The sequence below is a fragment of the Balaenoptera physalus genome, assembly GCF_965194825.1.
Source record: "Balaenoptera physalus genome assembly, chromosome: 6".
In the NCBI taxonomy this organism is placed as follows: Eukaryota; Metazoa; Chordata; class Mammalia; order Artiodactyla; family Balaenopteridae; genus Balaenoptera; species Balaenoptera physalus.
Window position 1 is genome coordinate 62,613,964 of NC_138885.1, and position 14,786 is coordinate 62,628,749.

General features: G+C 39.8%; 1 protein-coding gene across 3 annotated transcripts in view; it reads left to right on the plus strand.

The window, feature by feature from the left end:
* CERS6 (ceramide synthase 6) overlaps positions 1 to 14,786 on the plus strand; it is a 318,012-nt gene that overhangs the window by 231,882 nt on the left and 71,344 nt on the right. For all 3 annotated transcript variants that reach the window (XM_082465153.1, XM_082465155.1, XM_082465154.1), the window contains exons 5-6: positions 4,729 to 4,779; positions 7,037 to 7,129. In XM_082465153.1, coding sequence (XP_082321279.1) covers positions 4,729 to 4,779; positions 7,037 to 7,129 — 144 coding nt within the window. The remainder of the gene's footprint in view (positions 1 to 4,728; positions 4,780 to 7,036; positions 7,130 to 14,786) is intronic.

Genomic DNA, 14,786 nt, shown 5'->3' on the forward strand with positions numbered 1-14,786 from the left:
CTGGCTATTGTAAAGATTAGAAATAATTTATTAATTTATTCACCTAACAGTGAATTGTGAAATATTATAACAAAGCGCCTAGCAAGGTGCCTTACACCTGGCGAATACCAAGTTGGATCACTCTCCTTACTTTCCTCTAGCACCTTACTACTCAAAATGTGGTCCAGGGTCCAAGCATCACCTTGAAGCTCGTTAAAAATGTAGACTCTCAGCCCCACGCCAGACCTACGGAGTCAGATCGTGCGTTTTAATAGTTTGAGGAGCCCCCACAGCAACATAGTCTCTGTCTTTTATGGTACCTGCACGCTTTGTTATATCGAGCACTTACAGTGTTGCTATGAGAATTAAATGAGATACTATGTATAAAATACTGTAGAATCTGTAACGTGCTTCATATCATTATTTAACTGTATATGTCTGAGGGAGAATAAAGTGAATCTTAAGGTACTGGAATGCCAAGATTTGAGAATCATTGGGTTTTTGGATTTTCCAGTGTTGATAATGTCCCCTGATACTGTAATGCCATGTAAAAAAAGGCATTTCTATTTTCAGAAAACGTGCTTGAATCACCTTGCACTGTCCTAGGTACAGAGCTTTTCTCTAATTATGTAGGAAGATGCTAGGCCCATCCTTCTAAAATGAGGGTTTTCAGTGTATTTTTTCATAACCATTATTCTTTCTTGACATCTAACTATTGCAGCTTTTTATGTTCTTAATTATGTTACTACCTACACAGATTTTGATATCAAATGAACATGGAAATGATTCTTAAAAAAGAGGGTGTGGAGAAAAGGGAACCCTCTTGCACTGTTGGTGGGAATGTAAATTGATACAGCCACTATGGAGAACAGTATGGAGGTTCCTTAAAAAACTAAACATAGAACTACCATACGACCCAGCAATCCCACTACTGGGCATATACCCTGAGAAAACCATAATTCAAAAAGAGTCATGTACCAAAATGTTCATTGCAGCTCTATTTACAATAGCCAGGACATGGAAGCAACCTAAATGTCCATCATCGGATGAATGGATAAAGAAGATGTGGCACATATATACAATGGAATATTACTCAGCCGTAAAATGCAACGAAATTGAGATATTTGTAGTGAGGTGGATGGACCTAGAGTCTGTCACACAGAGTGAAGTAAGTCAGAAAGAGAAAAACAAATACTGTATGCTAACATATATATATGGAATCTAAGGAAAAAAAAAAAAAAAAGGTCATGAAGAACCTAGGGATAAGATGGGAATAAAGACACAGACCTACTAGAGAATGGACTTGAGGATATGGGGACGGGGAAGGGTAAGCTGTGACAAAGTGAGAGAGTGGCACGGACATATATACACTACCAAATGTAAAATAGATAGCTAGTGGGAAGCAGCCGCATAGCACAGGGAGATCAGCTGGGTGCTTTGTGACCCCCTAGAGGGGTGGGATAGGGAGGGTGGGAGGGAGGGAGACGCAAGAGGGAAGAGATATGGGGACATATGTATATGTATAACTGATTCACTTTGTTATAAAGCAGAAACTAACACACCATTGTAAAGCAATTATACTCCAATAAAGATGTTAAAAAAAAAAAAAAGAATACAACTAAAAGATTTTTTTAAAAAAAGGTATCTGGAAAAACTGATTTAAAAAACAGTAGGTTTATGGTATCAGTTGAAACTAAAGATGCTATACCTAATGCATTAAATATAAGCAGCCAATCCAGATTCATATGTTAGTGTTGCGCTATTAGAAATTAGGAGAATCACCATTTCATGGACTTGTCTTCTCATCTGTAAATTGGGAAAGATAGTATTTGTTCTGTCTCAAAGAGTTTTGGGAGCCATAACATGAGATCCTAGAAAAATGTAGCACATAGAAGATGATATTAATATCTAGTATTGTCAAAGTAGGAAGTATATGTGAACACGCATTGTGAAATAAGTATGTGAAAGTGCTTACTTAAATGTTTGGCAAACAAGCTTGCAGGCTGAGCTATGGCCTTGGTAGCCCCATCAGATTCTCAGTGTTCTTTGCTCCTGCTTCACAAATTCTCAGTGTTCTTTGCTCCTGCTTCAAGTGGGCGGGACCCATTGAGAGACAAAGACTCACCCACTGTTTCTGCAGGTCAGTCGGGTTTCCGCACGTGATACAAGCATGTCTAGGTGATGCACATCTGATGCTTCCAGGGAAAAGCATGGGTGTTAGAAGAAAACCAAGGAGCCAAGAAGCTCACAGACGAAGGGAAGCTCTAAATGATGGATTTTCCTGGGTCACTGGGAGTTGTACCTTTGCTCTCCCGCCTGTGACGGGAAGGATGACTGTAGTGGAAGAGATTTCTGCTGTGTCTTTAGAGGCAAGCACACACATGCCCTGTGGGCTTGGGACTGATGCATTCAGAAAAAAGACCATGAGGCTTTTTATAGGTGTTGCATTTCATTCTGCATTCCTTCTCATTAGCATTCAGTAATGAAGGCTGAACTGTCAACTTGAGTGTCTCATCCTGGAGGGATAAACGTAAGAATCTGACATACGTTTCCCTCAGGGACTTTCAGCTAATTGTAGAGATAGTAAACAGTTTTATCAGAGAGGAAGGTAATAACTAACATTTGTACTCTAAAGTAGATTTTGCTGTGTTGTGCCCACATTTAAAAATAATGCATATACGTGTGTGTTTAAAAAGAAATCTATATCTGCATGTATATCTATATTATATAGAAAAAAAAGGCCCCAAATGGGCTGTACATTAAAATGTTAATAGTGATGAGAATTCAAATTATTTTTCTTTTTATTATTTTCAGTATTTTCTATATCTTCCTCAACGGACAGAGGTCATTTATATAAGTCAATAACCTATTAAGTTTCTGAAGCCTCTGCAGCATTTTTATACATGCTCTCTCATTTGATCCTCACAATCACCCTGTGAGGTCGGTCACTCATAAACCTCAATGTCATGGACATGAGAAATGGAGGACACAGACAGACAACTCAGGCACCAAGGAAGTTAAGTGCAGAGAGATTACATGACACGTACAGCGTAGCACAGGTAAGCAAATGGCGAAAGCAGGAGAAATGGAAGGAGAATCAGGAGTGCTTGAATGAAAGGGGACTGTAAAGATCCCTGGACCTCATTAGGTTTAGGGCACAGCACGGCTTTTTACTTCAACCTGGCTCCCTAAACTGAGGCCTGGTTCAGTTTTTATCAGACTCAAAGTTAGGGTCACAGTGGCTATGTTCGGCTTTGAGACCAGATAGTCTGAGTTTGATTTCCAGCTCTGGCCCTGCCTCGCTAATTAACCTGGATGGTTAATTACGGACTCAGGGCCTCAGTTTACCCATCTGTAAAATGAGGCGAATACTACTACTAGTTACTGTAATGATTAAATGAGTTCATACATGTGAGATCCTTTAAAAGTATATGGGACAATCTAAAGAGAAACAACTTTTTAATTGGTTAAATAAATAACAGCTCATGAAGGAAAACCCTCAAAAAAAAGTGTATGGTCAAAAAAAAAAAAGTGTATGGTCATAGGGAGGACTCAACAAATACTAGCAAATATCCTCCTCATCCTCATCCTCATCCTCATCCTCATCCTCATCCTCATCCTCATCGGTGCAGGGCTGATGAGGACCATGGCGGGTGGAAGGATATCTCTGTGGCTTTCAGAGAGACAACTACATTATCCTACTGCAGAGGCAGCAACTTTTGATCTTACAGGGCCTGGGACAAGATACAGAGGTTAGGTCAGTACAAATATATCTGACATTAAACTCTCAATGAAAGTATTATCATTTTTGACAATGACAGTATTATCATTTTGAGATATATAAACACAGATTGTATTAATGATAGATTATGTTTCTTAATAGTTAGAAACATACTGATGTGTATCAAATGTGTATAGATGTATACCACCAAGTGCTGATAGCTATAGATCAGGAATGCAAAAAGAATGATAAAGTTAATAATACAAAAATATGAGAAAGTTTGTGCTGGTATTATGGGATGGTTCAGCTCTCTATTCAAATCCATACCAACCCCTCCCTGTTTATTACAGATGTTTGGAATCTGTGTGTATACTTAGATGTTCCCTCTGATTTTACAAGGTGGTAAGGCAAGTGATTGCCGTTAAATTAAGAAAGATTGTTTTGTCTTCGAAAGACCTTGACCATGAGTCCGAGCGTGGGGTGTACTGTAAGGGCTAATTCCCTCAGGCCTGGAATTAGTCAGAGCTGTCCTACTGAAATAAGAGTCCCTGCCTGCTATTGACCCCCACTCAATGTGTGAAACAATTGATTAATAATGTTGCTTTGTAAACATTGAGTTGGAGGAGTTTCAAGGAGATTTGCACCGTCAGCATTGTTTATTGATAATAGATTGATGATTTGCAGCTGGTCTTGGTGAGACACTTGAAGGGCTCTGCTGTTGAGGCTGGTTACCTAGCAGGGATGTGTCTACAGGACCAGCAAAATATAAAAAAACACCAGCTAGGACTCTATCCCGGAAGTGGCTTGAAATACTGCCGGTTGAGTTTAGAAGATTACCCAGAGAGAATGTATGATGGAATCCTCATGGCTTTGCTCTCCTATTCCTAATTGTACTGAGTCCTTCCGTTCTCACACAGGTAGATTGTTGAAATCCCCAAATACTGGGGGGCCAGAACCTGTCATAAACATCTCTTCTCCCGCTTCTTTTCCAAAACATGTGAAATGTGTTTCTTTGTCATGTTTTTCAGACCCCCTGGCTGTGGAATACAAGGCACTGCTGGTACAACTACCCCTATCAGGTAAGGACACATTACCGTCTGGGTTTTTACGCATGTAAAGTACCTCTCTTAGGTCAGCGTCATGGTTTCAGGCAGGTCCCAGCAGGTTGGGCCGCCACTTTGCTTGGCCCCCCGCCGTGCCCCCTGCTGCTTGATGGTGGACATAGCCTAGTGAGAGAGGTAGTTTGTGTTAGAATCAAAGCTTGAGCAGACGGAGGAAGTGTGGAAGGTGCGTTTGCTGGAAAATAAGATACAATCGCTTCAGTAGGTGGATAATTCCCTTTCTAACAGCCAGTGTGCTTTTGGTCACTGAGGACCTGATAACAGCCCTGGCCTGTCGCGGCAGCTAGCGGGCAGAGCTCATGTGAGGAGCTGGAGCTGGCGTGCTGAGTTTGGTTCACTTTGTGGCTTAGGAGCAGCCTCTAAAGATGTAAATAAAGCACTGTTTCCTTGAACTCAGAAAAATGGGCTTGTCCCGTTACATGTAGACAAAAATAGCATCGTTGAAAATGAGATTAAAATCATATCCCAGAGAGGGAGCATTTCAGATCCCTGCCCACAGACATACCTTTGCCTCTGTCCATGAACTCAGTGATATTAGCGTGTGTTGTGGTCCCTAGCTCAGTTACTACTTGAATATCAAAGCTGGGACTGTTCTCGAAATTTCTTGCTGAAACATTTCTAGAATTTCTAGTTCATTTGGGATATATTATTTAAGAGAAACAAATACAACCAGGTATTTTAGTGATAAAATAAATAGACGGACATTGTGATAAGCAATTTGGATTTTTGAGTTTGGGATTCTTTGGGTTGTCTTTTTAGAGGCATTTGGTCTAACAAAGTTAATGGGAGCAGGTGTGCCCTGCAATTTCTCTATTACACACAGTGTTGCAACAGGGGGTAGGGTCTGGTGTTGGCTATACCCCTCGGGTAGGTTCAAGGCTAGGGACATGTTGAAATGGGGACTCCAGTTTGCATTTCCATATCTTTCACGTAGTGTATTCAAATTAAGAAAGACTAAGTCAGCAACATGACATGGTCAGAGAGAGCTGAACATTCCAGGGCTATCTGATCAAGACTAAAGCAGCGTTGAAAGCAATGACTTACTGTACACAATTGTAATTCACAGGCCCAACTGCTGTTTTACTATCTTAAATACTTGGAATATTGTCATTTACCCCTCTCTTTGTGCCCTGTAATGATATACTGAGTGGAGAGGATCCTTTCCTCTTGTGTTTTGTTGACAAAGATGAATGAGGGGGACAACTGTTTTTCTTGATGTCCGTGCTTCGAGTTGGTAGTTAAGTGATTGCCGACTTCTTGTGAAAGTTACTTATTATGCTGCTATTGGTTTACAAAGCATTTCAGTTTCAACCCCTTGTGTGCAGTGGTGTGGAGGTGTTCATGTAATGAGTTTCAAAGGTCTTTCATTCATTCTGGGAGAGCAAGTTGTTTCATTACAACCCAATGAAACAATTAAAAACAACTCACCAAAAATGGTTGTTTAAAACTCTGTTTTGTTTTTATGGATTTATGTGCAAAATAAATATTACTGACTTCCACTGTTTCCCTGAGCTTCTCCCCATTCCTGGACCTGTGAGGCAGGTGTTACCTCCATTTTCCAGTAAGTAAACTAAGGCCCTACTTAAGCTGTGGAGCGGGGACTCAAACTCAGGTTCCCTGGCTGAGCGCCTAGTCTGGTATCTCTTAGCAGCTTTCTTGTCCCCCTGATCTTTTAATAAATGTTTTTGAATTATCTTTTTTTTTTTTTTTATAATATTTACAACGTACAGAACATTTCCTAAAGACAAGAAAGCTCCAGTTAAGGCAGAATTTGAAACTATGTCTCAGTGACCCATATAGTACTCCAGTTTCTTCCACCTCTCCTGGTCCCTGTGCTGTGGAATCTCACAGGAGTTGTCCAGAGTTACTCTTTCTGTGTATATGTTAGAATTTTTTTGCAGGTTGCCCAAAGGAATCTTTAGAGACTCATGTCAAAGTACCATAAATGCAGTTGTTAAAATGAGCGGTGAATCGGGTACCAATGCCAAATGTTCATACTGATTGACACTTTTTTGGTTGGAGGTGAAACAAAGCTAATGACATCAAGCTGCGGATTATAGGCATCCTTCAAAGCTCCCTTATCCACAGAGAATGGGACCAGAATTTGTGGAGGCGTAAGACCATGCCACTTTTCAGTACGGAGCTTGAGATGTTTGACACACAGATTTGGTTTCGTATTAATTATTAATCTTGCCTTTTTCTCCTTGATCCTCAGCCACTCACGCCTGACCTTCACTACTATTATATCCTGGAGCTGTCATTTTATTGGTCTTTAATGTTTTCCCAGTTCACTGATATCAAAAGAAAGGTAAGAGTGGGTGTGTTGTAAAGGGCTTGTAAACAGGTGTCTTTCATGGCCCTAGGCAGATGGATATAGAGTCTCAAAGGCACTCACTTCTGTTTTCCCATGAGTACTGCATTAGTACGACTTACGGCATTATTACAGAAAATTCTCTACTTTCGTTTGTGCTGTTTTATATTTTATTCCCATTGTCTCTTCACTCTCCCCCCGCCAAACCTAGTGTTCTTTTCTCCATGAAAAAATATAACAGTGAATCTTAACAGCATTAATTTCCTCTCAGTTTGATTCACAAGTCCCTTTGTTCTCCAAATTAAAGAAGAAAAATTGTATTTGTAGCTCCTGGGGAGAGAGTAAAATCTCGGTGTTCCAGCCCTACAGAATGAAGATTTCCCCAATTAAAGAGTTATCTGATGTCAAAATACATTAGGAAAACACAGCATTCCTAAGCGAACTGTGATCTGGTTTTCACCCCTCCCCTCCACTGGAGTAGCTTTTGCTGAGGGTACTCTTGACCTCTTAAGTGTTAGACCCACTCATTCTAGTTCCCATCCTACCAGCTTCTGGGCAGAATTGGCACTTTTGGCTATTCACTGTTTTTTTTCCCGTGAAGCTATTTTCTCCAGATTCCCATATTTGGATCATTCCTTCAAGTCATCTTTGCTGGTCTCCACCCCAGTGCCCCGTGCCCTGCATACTTGCGTGCACCAGGGTCTGGTCCTAGATTACAGGACGTCATCTCCCTGGGTGATCCAGGTTCATACCCTCCAGCACTGTCAACCATAACTTCTATACCAGTAACTCCCAAATGGTTCTCTCCTGTCCCAAATCCTCTCTGGGTCCACACTTCCACAAATCTAATCATAAGTGATAGTACTGTGTTCTTCTTGTTACTTTATCATTTAATCCTCACAACAGCCTGAAGATCCAGACTGATCACTTATTATTTATTTTCCTTTTATGAATGAGGAGACTGAACCTTACAAAGTGCTCCCGACCGAACACATCATCTTGCCCTAGTCTTGTTCTTCCTCCAGTAATCTTTATCACAGACAGTCATGTAAGCTCGAAGTTTTCCTTCGCTCTCCTCTTTGCCACCCCTTGTACCTACTCCCTTAGTATCACTGACACGTTTAGTTTGAGTCCTCTTTACTTTGGCTTAATCTGTTAACAACGGCCTCTTAAATGGCACTCCTATCTAAATAGTCATTCTTGTCTTCCTGCCATCCAAGAGTTATGTTTCTCAAACCTTAAAGACAAAGCCAAACTACTTGGAGTGATATTCAGGGTTGTCACCATGATTCAAACCCACCTCTCTAGTTTTATCGCCCACCCTTCTCTCCCTCTTTTGACACACACATATGTCTTAGTTACAGATATCGTCTCACCATTGTTCAAACACATTTTTTTTCCATAACATCTTTGTTTTTTACAAGACCTTGCCTGTGGCTAGAATCTGCTCTATTCTCCTTCCTCCTAGACCAGACCAAGCCCCAAAGCAGTCCCTTCTTTGAAGCCTTATTCATTCCCATGGTTTTTGACCACTTCTTCCTCTGTGTTTAGTTTACCAGTGCCCAATACTTACCATATTGTACTTTTTAATGGTATGGTGACCCGCCTGTCTCCCTTCACTAGACTTGGAGGGCAAAGAGCAGGATATGTTCATCTTTGTATCTCTCGTGACTGTCAATGCACCTGCTTATGGGGGGGCTCAGTAAGTTTAGCGTGAATGAATAAATGGACTCATCAGAATGTCTTCTCCCTTACTCATGGATATCTCCCAGGCTCCTTTGCAAACAGGACTGTGCATTGTGATAGAGCGCAATACTATAACATTCCATTTCTTGGTTAGATCGGTAATCTGCCAAATTGCAAAATATCCACGTGGCAGCTGAAAAGCATTTAGGAGTCTACAGCCCTAGTACCTGCGTCACCTCCCCCAGGTATGCTCCTGTCACTCTCCTATGGCAGTGGCTTACTTGGTTGGCAAAAGGCCGTCTTTCCTGACAGCATGGTCTTAATGTGGTATATGTCACCTGATTCTCAGAAGTGGATGGTCCCTGCAAGAGCTAAGGCTCAGGCATAGCAGATAACTCATTGGCACACATAATTTGTGATTCCCTTACTCATTGCACCAAATGCTCTGGGTCCATTTCTCAAAACGTTTAAAGATCCTTTAGTGATGATATGCCAATTAGATCTCGTCTCTCTTATATGAGGAGCCTTGTGTTCATTCCTGTGGTCAATACTTGTAGACTGATGGTCGCCAATGTGCCAGGCCCATTGTGCATTTTATTTATTTATTTATTTTTGAAATCTTTAATTGTGGGAAAAATACAAAACATAAAATTTACCATCTTAACCATTTTTAAGTGTGTAGTTGAGTAGTGTTACACACATTCATGCTGTTGTGCAACCAGTTTCCAGAACCCCCTTCATCTTGTAAAACTGAAACTCTGTACCCATTAATCAACAGTTCCCCATTCCCTCCTCACCCAATCTCTACCCCTGGCAACCACCATTCTACTTTCTGTCTCTATGAATCTGACGACTCTGCGTACCTTACTTAAGTGGAGTCACACCGTATGTGCCCTTTTGTGACTGACGTATTTCACTCAGCATAATGTCTTATTCATCGTGTTGTAGCATGTGTCAGAATTTCCTTCCTTTTTAAGGCTGACGAATACAGATTATATTTTCTTTTGAGGAGCATTTTTTCCAGATAGTCACAGAAAACAGTTGTATAACAAAGAAGGAGGTTTGACTATTCTTCTGGTCTTGTAGTTGGGAAAATTGATGTACGATGAACTTACGTAAAATTTTCAAGGTTGTGCAATGTGGGAATCAATTAGAGCCCAAGTTTACCAAGCAAAGTTCCATGATTCACTCATAGATGAGATATTGTCCACAATTCTTGCGTTGTCTTGCCCGGCCATGCTCCTGACATTAGAGATAGTAGGCCTTCTGCAGTGCTTTGCCATTTTATTGGTTCCTCTTTTGCTTAATGAGAATTAGGGATGCCATCTCAAGTCAAAGAGATTAATGAAAGCAAAACTGACTGTTACTTGGCCCCCAAGAGCCTAGTCCTAGGGAGCTGTTGCTGCACCAAAAGTCACCAAGCCCCTTCTGCTTGCTTGAGCTTCCTAACATGCATTTACCATGTCTTTTCACTGAGCCAAGAGGACTCATAGAGGCTTTGTAATTTTAAGCTAAATGACCATCTTCTTAATAGTTATTATAAGTGGATTATTTTCAGGGGTCGAAGTGTTTAATTTTGTATGGTTTTAACTTATCTTGCATCAGTGTAGAGAAGGCCTTCAAAAAGGGGCATTTTAGCAGTGAGGTCCGTGGAATTGATTTAGGCCTGTACATATTGTCAATGTTTATAAATTAATTATATATGCATTTTCCTGGTCAACGTGAATAGCTTATTGTAGCCATCTGGCGTCTCTCCCTTCTTCCCTTGGTCCGAGTACCTTTGCGGGTTCATGGTGCAGCTGGCTTACTCTTGTTTCTTGCACAAAATGGGAATTTGGCTACTACCGTTCGTGCTTGTTACTCCACACAGGTTTTAATAAGGAAGGCCTTCTCCTCTGTTGCCATCTCTCATTAATGAGTTGTAGCCCTCGCTTTTCTCCTTCGCGTCTTGCTGACTGTCACTGCAGGTCCCTGGTGGTCCCCTCCTCACTGCCCTCCCACCCGGAGGACCTGCCATTCCAGCCCTCAGCGAGGATTTATGGTATATTCGCCTACCAAATACATCCCCACCTTCTGTGTTGCAACTGTTAACTAAACCCTCACCCTCTAAAAACAGCCCGCCTCCTAATTATAGAATAGAGATGTTTGAAGACATCCATTGACAACAGAGCATGGAAATCAACTTCTGAAGGCTATCCGTAGGGTTGTTAAATAGAAAGGTTATAAAAATATTTCTACAGTTGCCCTATGAAATGACAATGAACTTGAACAGCCATTTTCAAATAGCCACCGGAATTTATAAACGTTTGATCCAAATGCACGCCTCCAGCTGTTAGAATCAGTACCTTAGAATATGAGGTTCAGAAATAACTCTTAGTGACTTAATTGGTTCATGAGTCTTTCTAAAAATGGCTTTTATATTCACAAACTTTTCCCCTCTAGAAACGTCCTAGTATTGCCATCTTTTTTTTTTTTTTTTAATTGCTCTGTTTCCAAATAGAATCTGGAGTTTAAAAATGATTGGAGAACTTTCATCCCTCTGGTGACAGAATGCACTGTCTCTCTTGATCATTTCCAGGGTTGGTACTTACATGGTCAGTGACGATATACATACTGTTCATCTCCGCAGAGGGAAGGGACTAGCCAAGACGTAGTCATTTACTATAATGGACTTAAAATTTAAGTATTCTATTATATGCCACCAAGGTATATATATATCTTTGAAGATTTTTCCTTCCTTACTTACTTTTTACTTCTTTTTTCTGTCCATTCCTCTCTCCTTCCTTCCCTTCCATTCTTCCTTCCGTCTTTTGTAAAAAGAAATAGGTAAGGTACCTTATTCAAAAACAATAGGTATATTCTTGGTATTCAGTATTGTTTGAATCACCTTTTATTTCCCAAGGCTTAATATTTATGAAGATTCTCTTTCAGCACCTGTTTACAATGAGTATTTCTCCTGTCCATCTCAATTTTCTAATGGAAGCTAATAAATTTGACTGTGATGGAGCTCAGAACAGCTTGCTTGTATCCAAGCCCTGTGTCCCTTTTAACTAAGCTAAGCTGCGGTTTGGCTTGATGGCCTGGGCCCTTGGCCAGTGAACCGTGCTCGTGTTCGGAGTCCTTTGCAGGAAATCATCTATGGCCGAGTTCCAGGGCCCAGCTGGTGAAATCAGCTTGTTGCTCTTTTGGTCTTTAACCTGAGAGAAAATCTACATCTCATAAAAGATCCCTAACAGAGAGAGATGATGATGATGAAGTTTAGCGAGAAACTTATTGACAGGCTTGTGTTTGCTCTTTAGTAACTTTCGTAGAAAATAACTGGTGTTCATTGCTACGAGTGCTTCAGCTGCCTTTTGAGGGCCTGCCATGCTCCAGATCTTTCCTGCTTCAATTAGCTATAGGGTAAAAAAAAAAAAAAAAAAAAAAAAAAAATGCATGTTTTAATCATTTAATAAGGAAGCAGTATGGCATAGAGTTAAATAAAACAATGTCCATGAAACCATCTAGTACAATGCTTGACAGAGCTCAGAGCAGTACGTAGCACATAATGACCAAAATTTGGTTGAATCAAAACATAGTGCTAAGACCAGAAACAAATCAAAAAACCTCCCAAACTCCAGTGGTCACAAATTTTCGTATTTTTGGTCAATTAAAGTGAACAAAAATAATTAGGAAAAGGGACTAACTTAAGGTTGCCAACCTCTTACTTTTCCTAGTAAGAAAATTTTAAAAGTACCACTTACTACCATCAATTCATAAAAGAAAGAACATGTTAATATTTTGAAGGAGAAAAGGCACCTTGTAATAAAGGACAATCCTTTCCATTTATCATTATGAAAAAGTTTTTATTTCTCTCATTTTGTTCTAGACTGGGGAAAAATTATGGGTAATATGGCTTCTTAGAGGTTAAAATCATGGGCTCTGGAGTCCATCTACCTGCCCAGCACCACTTCTAATTTGCTGTGACCCTCAGCAAGTTATTTTACCTCTCTGTGCCTTTGTGTCCTGATCCAAAGAATAGAGTTCGTATAACCGACCTCATGGGAGTGTTGAGAGCATAAGTAAGTGACACATGCTGTTGAAACAGTGCTTGGCACATAAACAGATGCACCATGTATGTTAGCTGTTACTGTAATCATTAATGCGATTCACCAGATACTGCCAGCTCTCTACTCTCAGGCACATGGAGGCTTGTACTCAGTCATGGCCCTTCTTGTGGTTGGATGGGGCCATGTGACCCCATGGTAGGCTGTAAGCAGAACTGACTCGAGTCAGTAATGTAATGTAATTGCTGGTGTGAGACCCACTAGAGTCTCTTTTCCCCTCTAGTACAGCGATTGGTAACATTTGAGATGGAGGCTACTCCATCAGTCTGGGTCCCTAAATGATGGTGATAAACAGAGTGCCCTTTGTCCAGCCAATTGGTAACATATAGTAAATAAGAAACAGGCCTTTGGTATAAACCACTGAAATTTTAAGGGCTTTGTTCTTGCCACATAACCTAGCTTATCCTGACTGTGCAGCTATTATTAATAATCTGGCAGATTATCATCTCCTAGAACAATTTCTGGAAATCATTTGTCTAGAGAGCAGTTCTCAAAGTGTGGTCTGCTGACACCTGGAGATTTCTGAGACCCTTTAAGGAGATCTGCAACATTAAAACTGACTTCATAATAACACTAGGATGTCATTTGCCTTTCTTACTGCATTGAAATTTGCACTAATCGCGCAAAAGTAACGGCAAAACTGCTAGCAGTGGCACCAAACAGTATGAGTAGTTTTGTGTTCCTCATTGTCACGTGCTTGCAGGAAGAAACAAAAATGTCAGTTTCACTTGAGAATGCTCTTGTTGAAGCAGTAAAAAGTGTTAATTTGATTAAATCTCTATTCTTGAGTATACATTTTAAAAATTATTTTGTGTGATGAAATGGGAAGGAGGCATAAAGAGCTTCTGTGGCAGAACACTGTACAATGTGTCTCAAGAAAAATCATGTGTAGTTAGTGGTTTGCATTGAGAGATGTACTAGCTGCTTTTTTCCCCCAAAGAATCTCATTTTTACTTTAAAGAATGACAAACTGTGTTTATTCCAACTTGTGTATTTGGTAGACACATTCTTGAAAATGCACAAAGTGAACTTGTCAAGGTTGTTTCAAGTAAGACCATTGACATTATTTGTTGTCAATGATACAACTCAAGCTTTCAAGAAAAAAATTAGATTTTTAGAAAAACTTATGTCCACCAGCAAGACCTTGATAGCGTCTCAATACTTAAAGACTTTTCTCATGAGATTGATAGTGATGTTAGTAAATATGATTTTTAAAATACTATATGACAATCTGTTTCATTAACTCCGTGAGCCAGTATTTTCCAAGTGACTAATGCATGATGCTCCAAAATTATGCCTGAGTGAAAGATCCACTCGAAGGTCAAGACAGACCAAAGGATTTTATGTAATAGAATATGAAAAGTTTATTGATATATATAGTTTTCAATTCCACATTGCAACTAACCTTTAAGAATATCCCTCTTGTCGAGTTTTGGTACAGTGTCAAGAAAGAATATCCATAACTATCTGAAAAGGCTATTAAGGTACTTCTCCCTTTTCCAACTGTGTGATACCAGATTTTCTTTATATACTTTAACCAAAATAACAGGGCAACATATTGAATATATATGCAGTGATGAGAATCCAACATGAGTCAGACATCAAAGAGATTTGCAATCATGGAAAACAAGGCTACTCTTCTCACGATTTTTTTTTAATTTCGGAAAATATTTTTCGTAAATATATTATGTTAATTAACATATAATGAACTTCATTTAAAATAAATGAATAAATGTGTTTTACATGTTTTTTAAACTTCTCAGTTTTCATGTCCAATGTGGTAAATACCGATAGATACGACCCACATAAACAAACACTTTTTGGTGTCTTCAATAATTTTTAAGAATATAAAAGACTCCTGA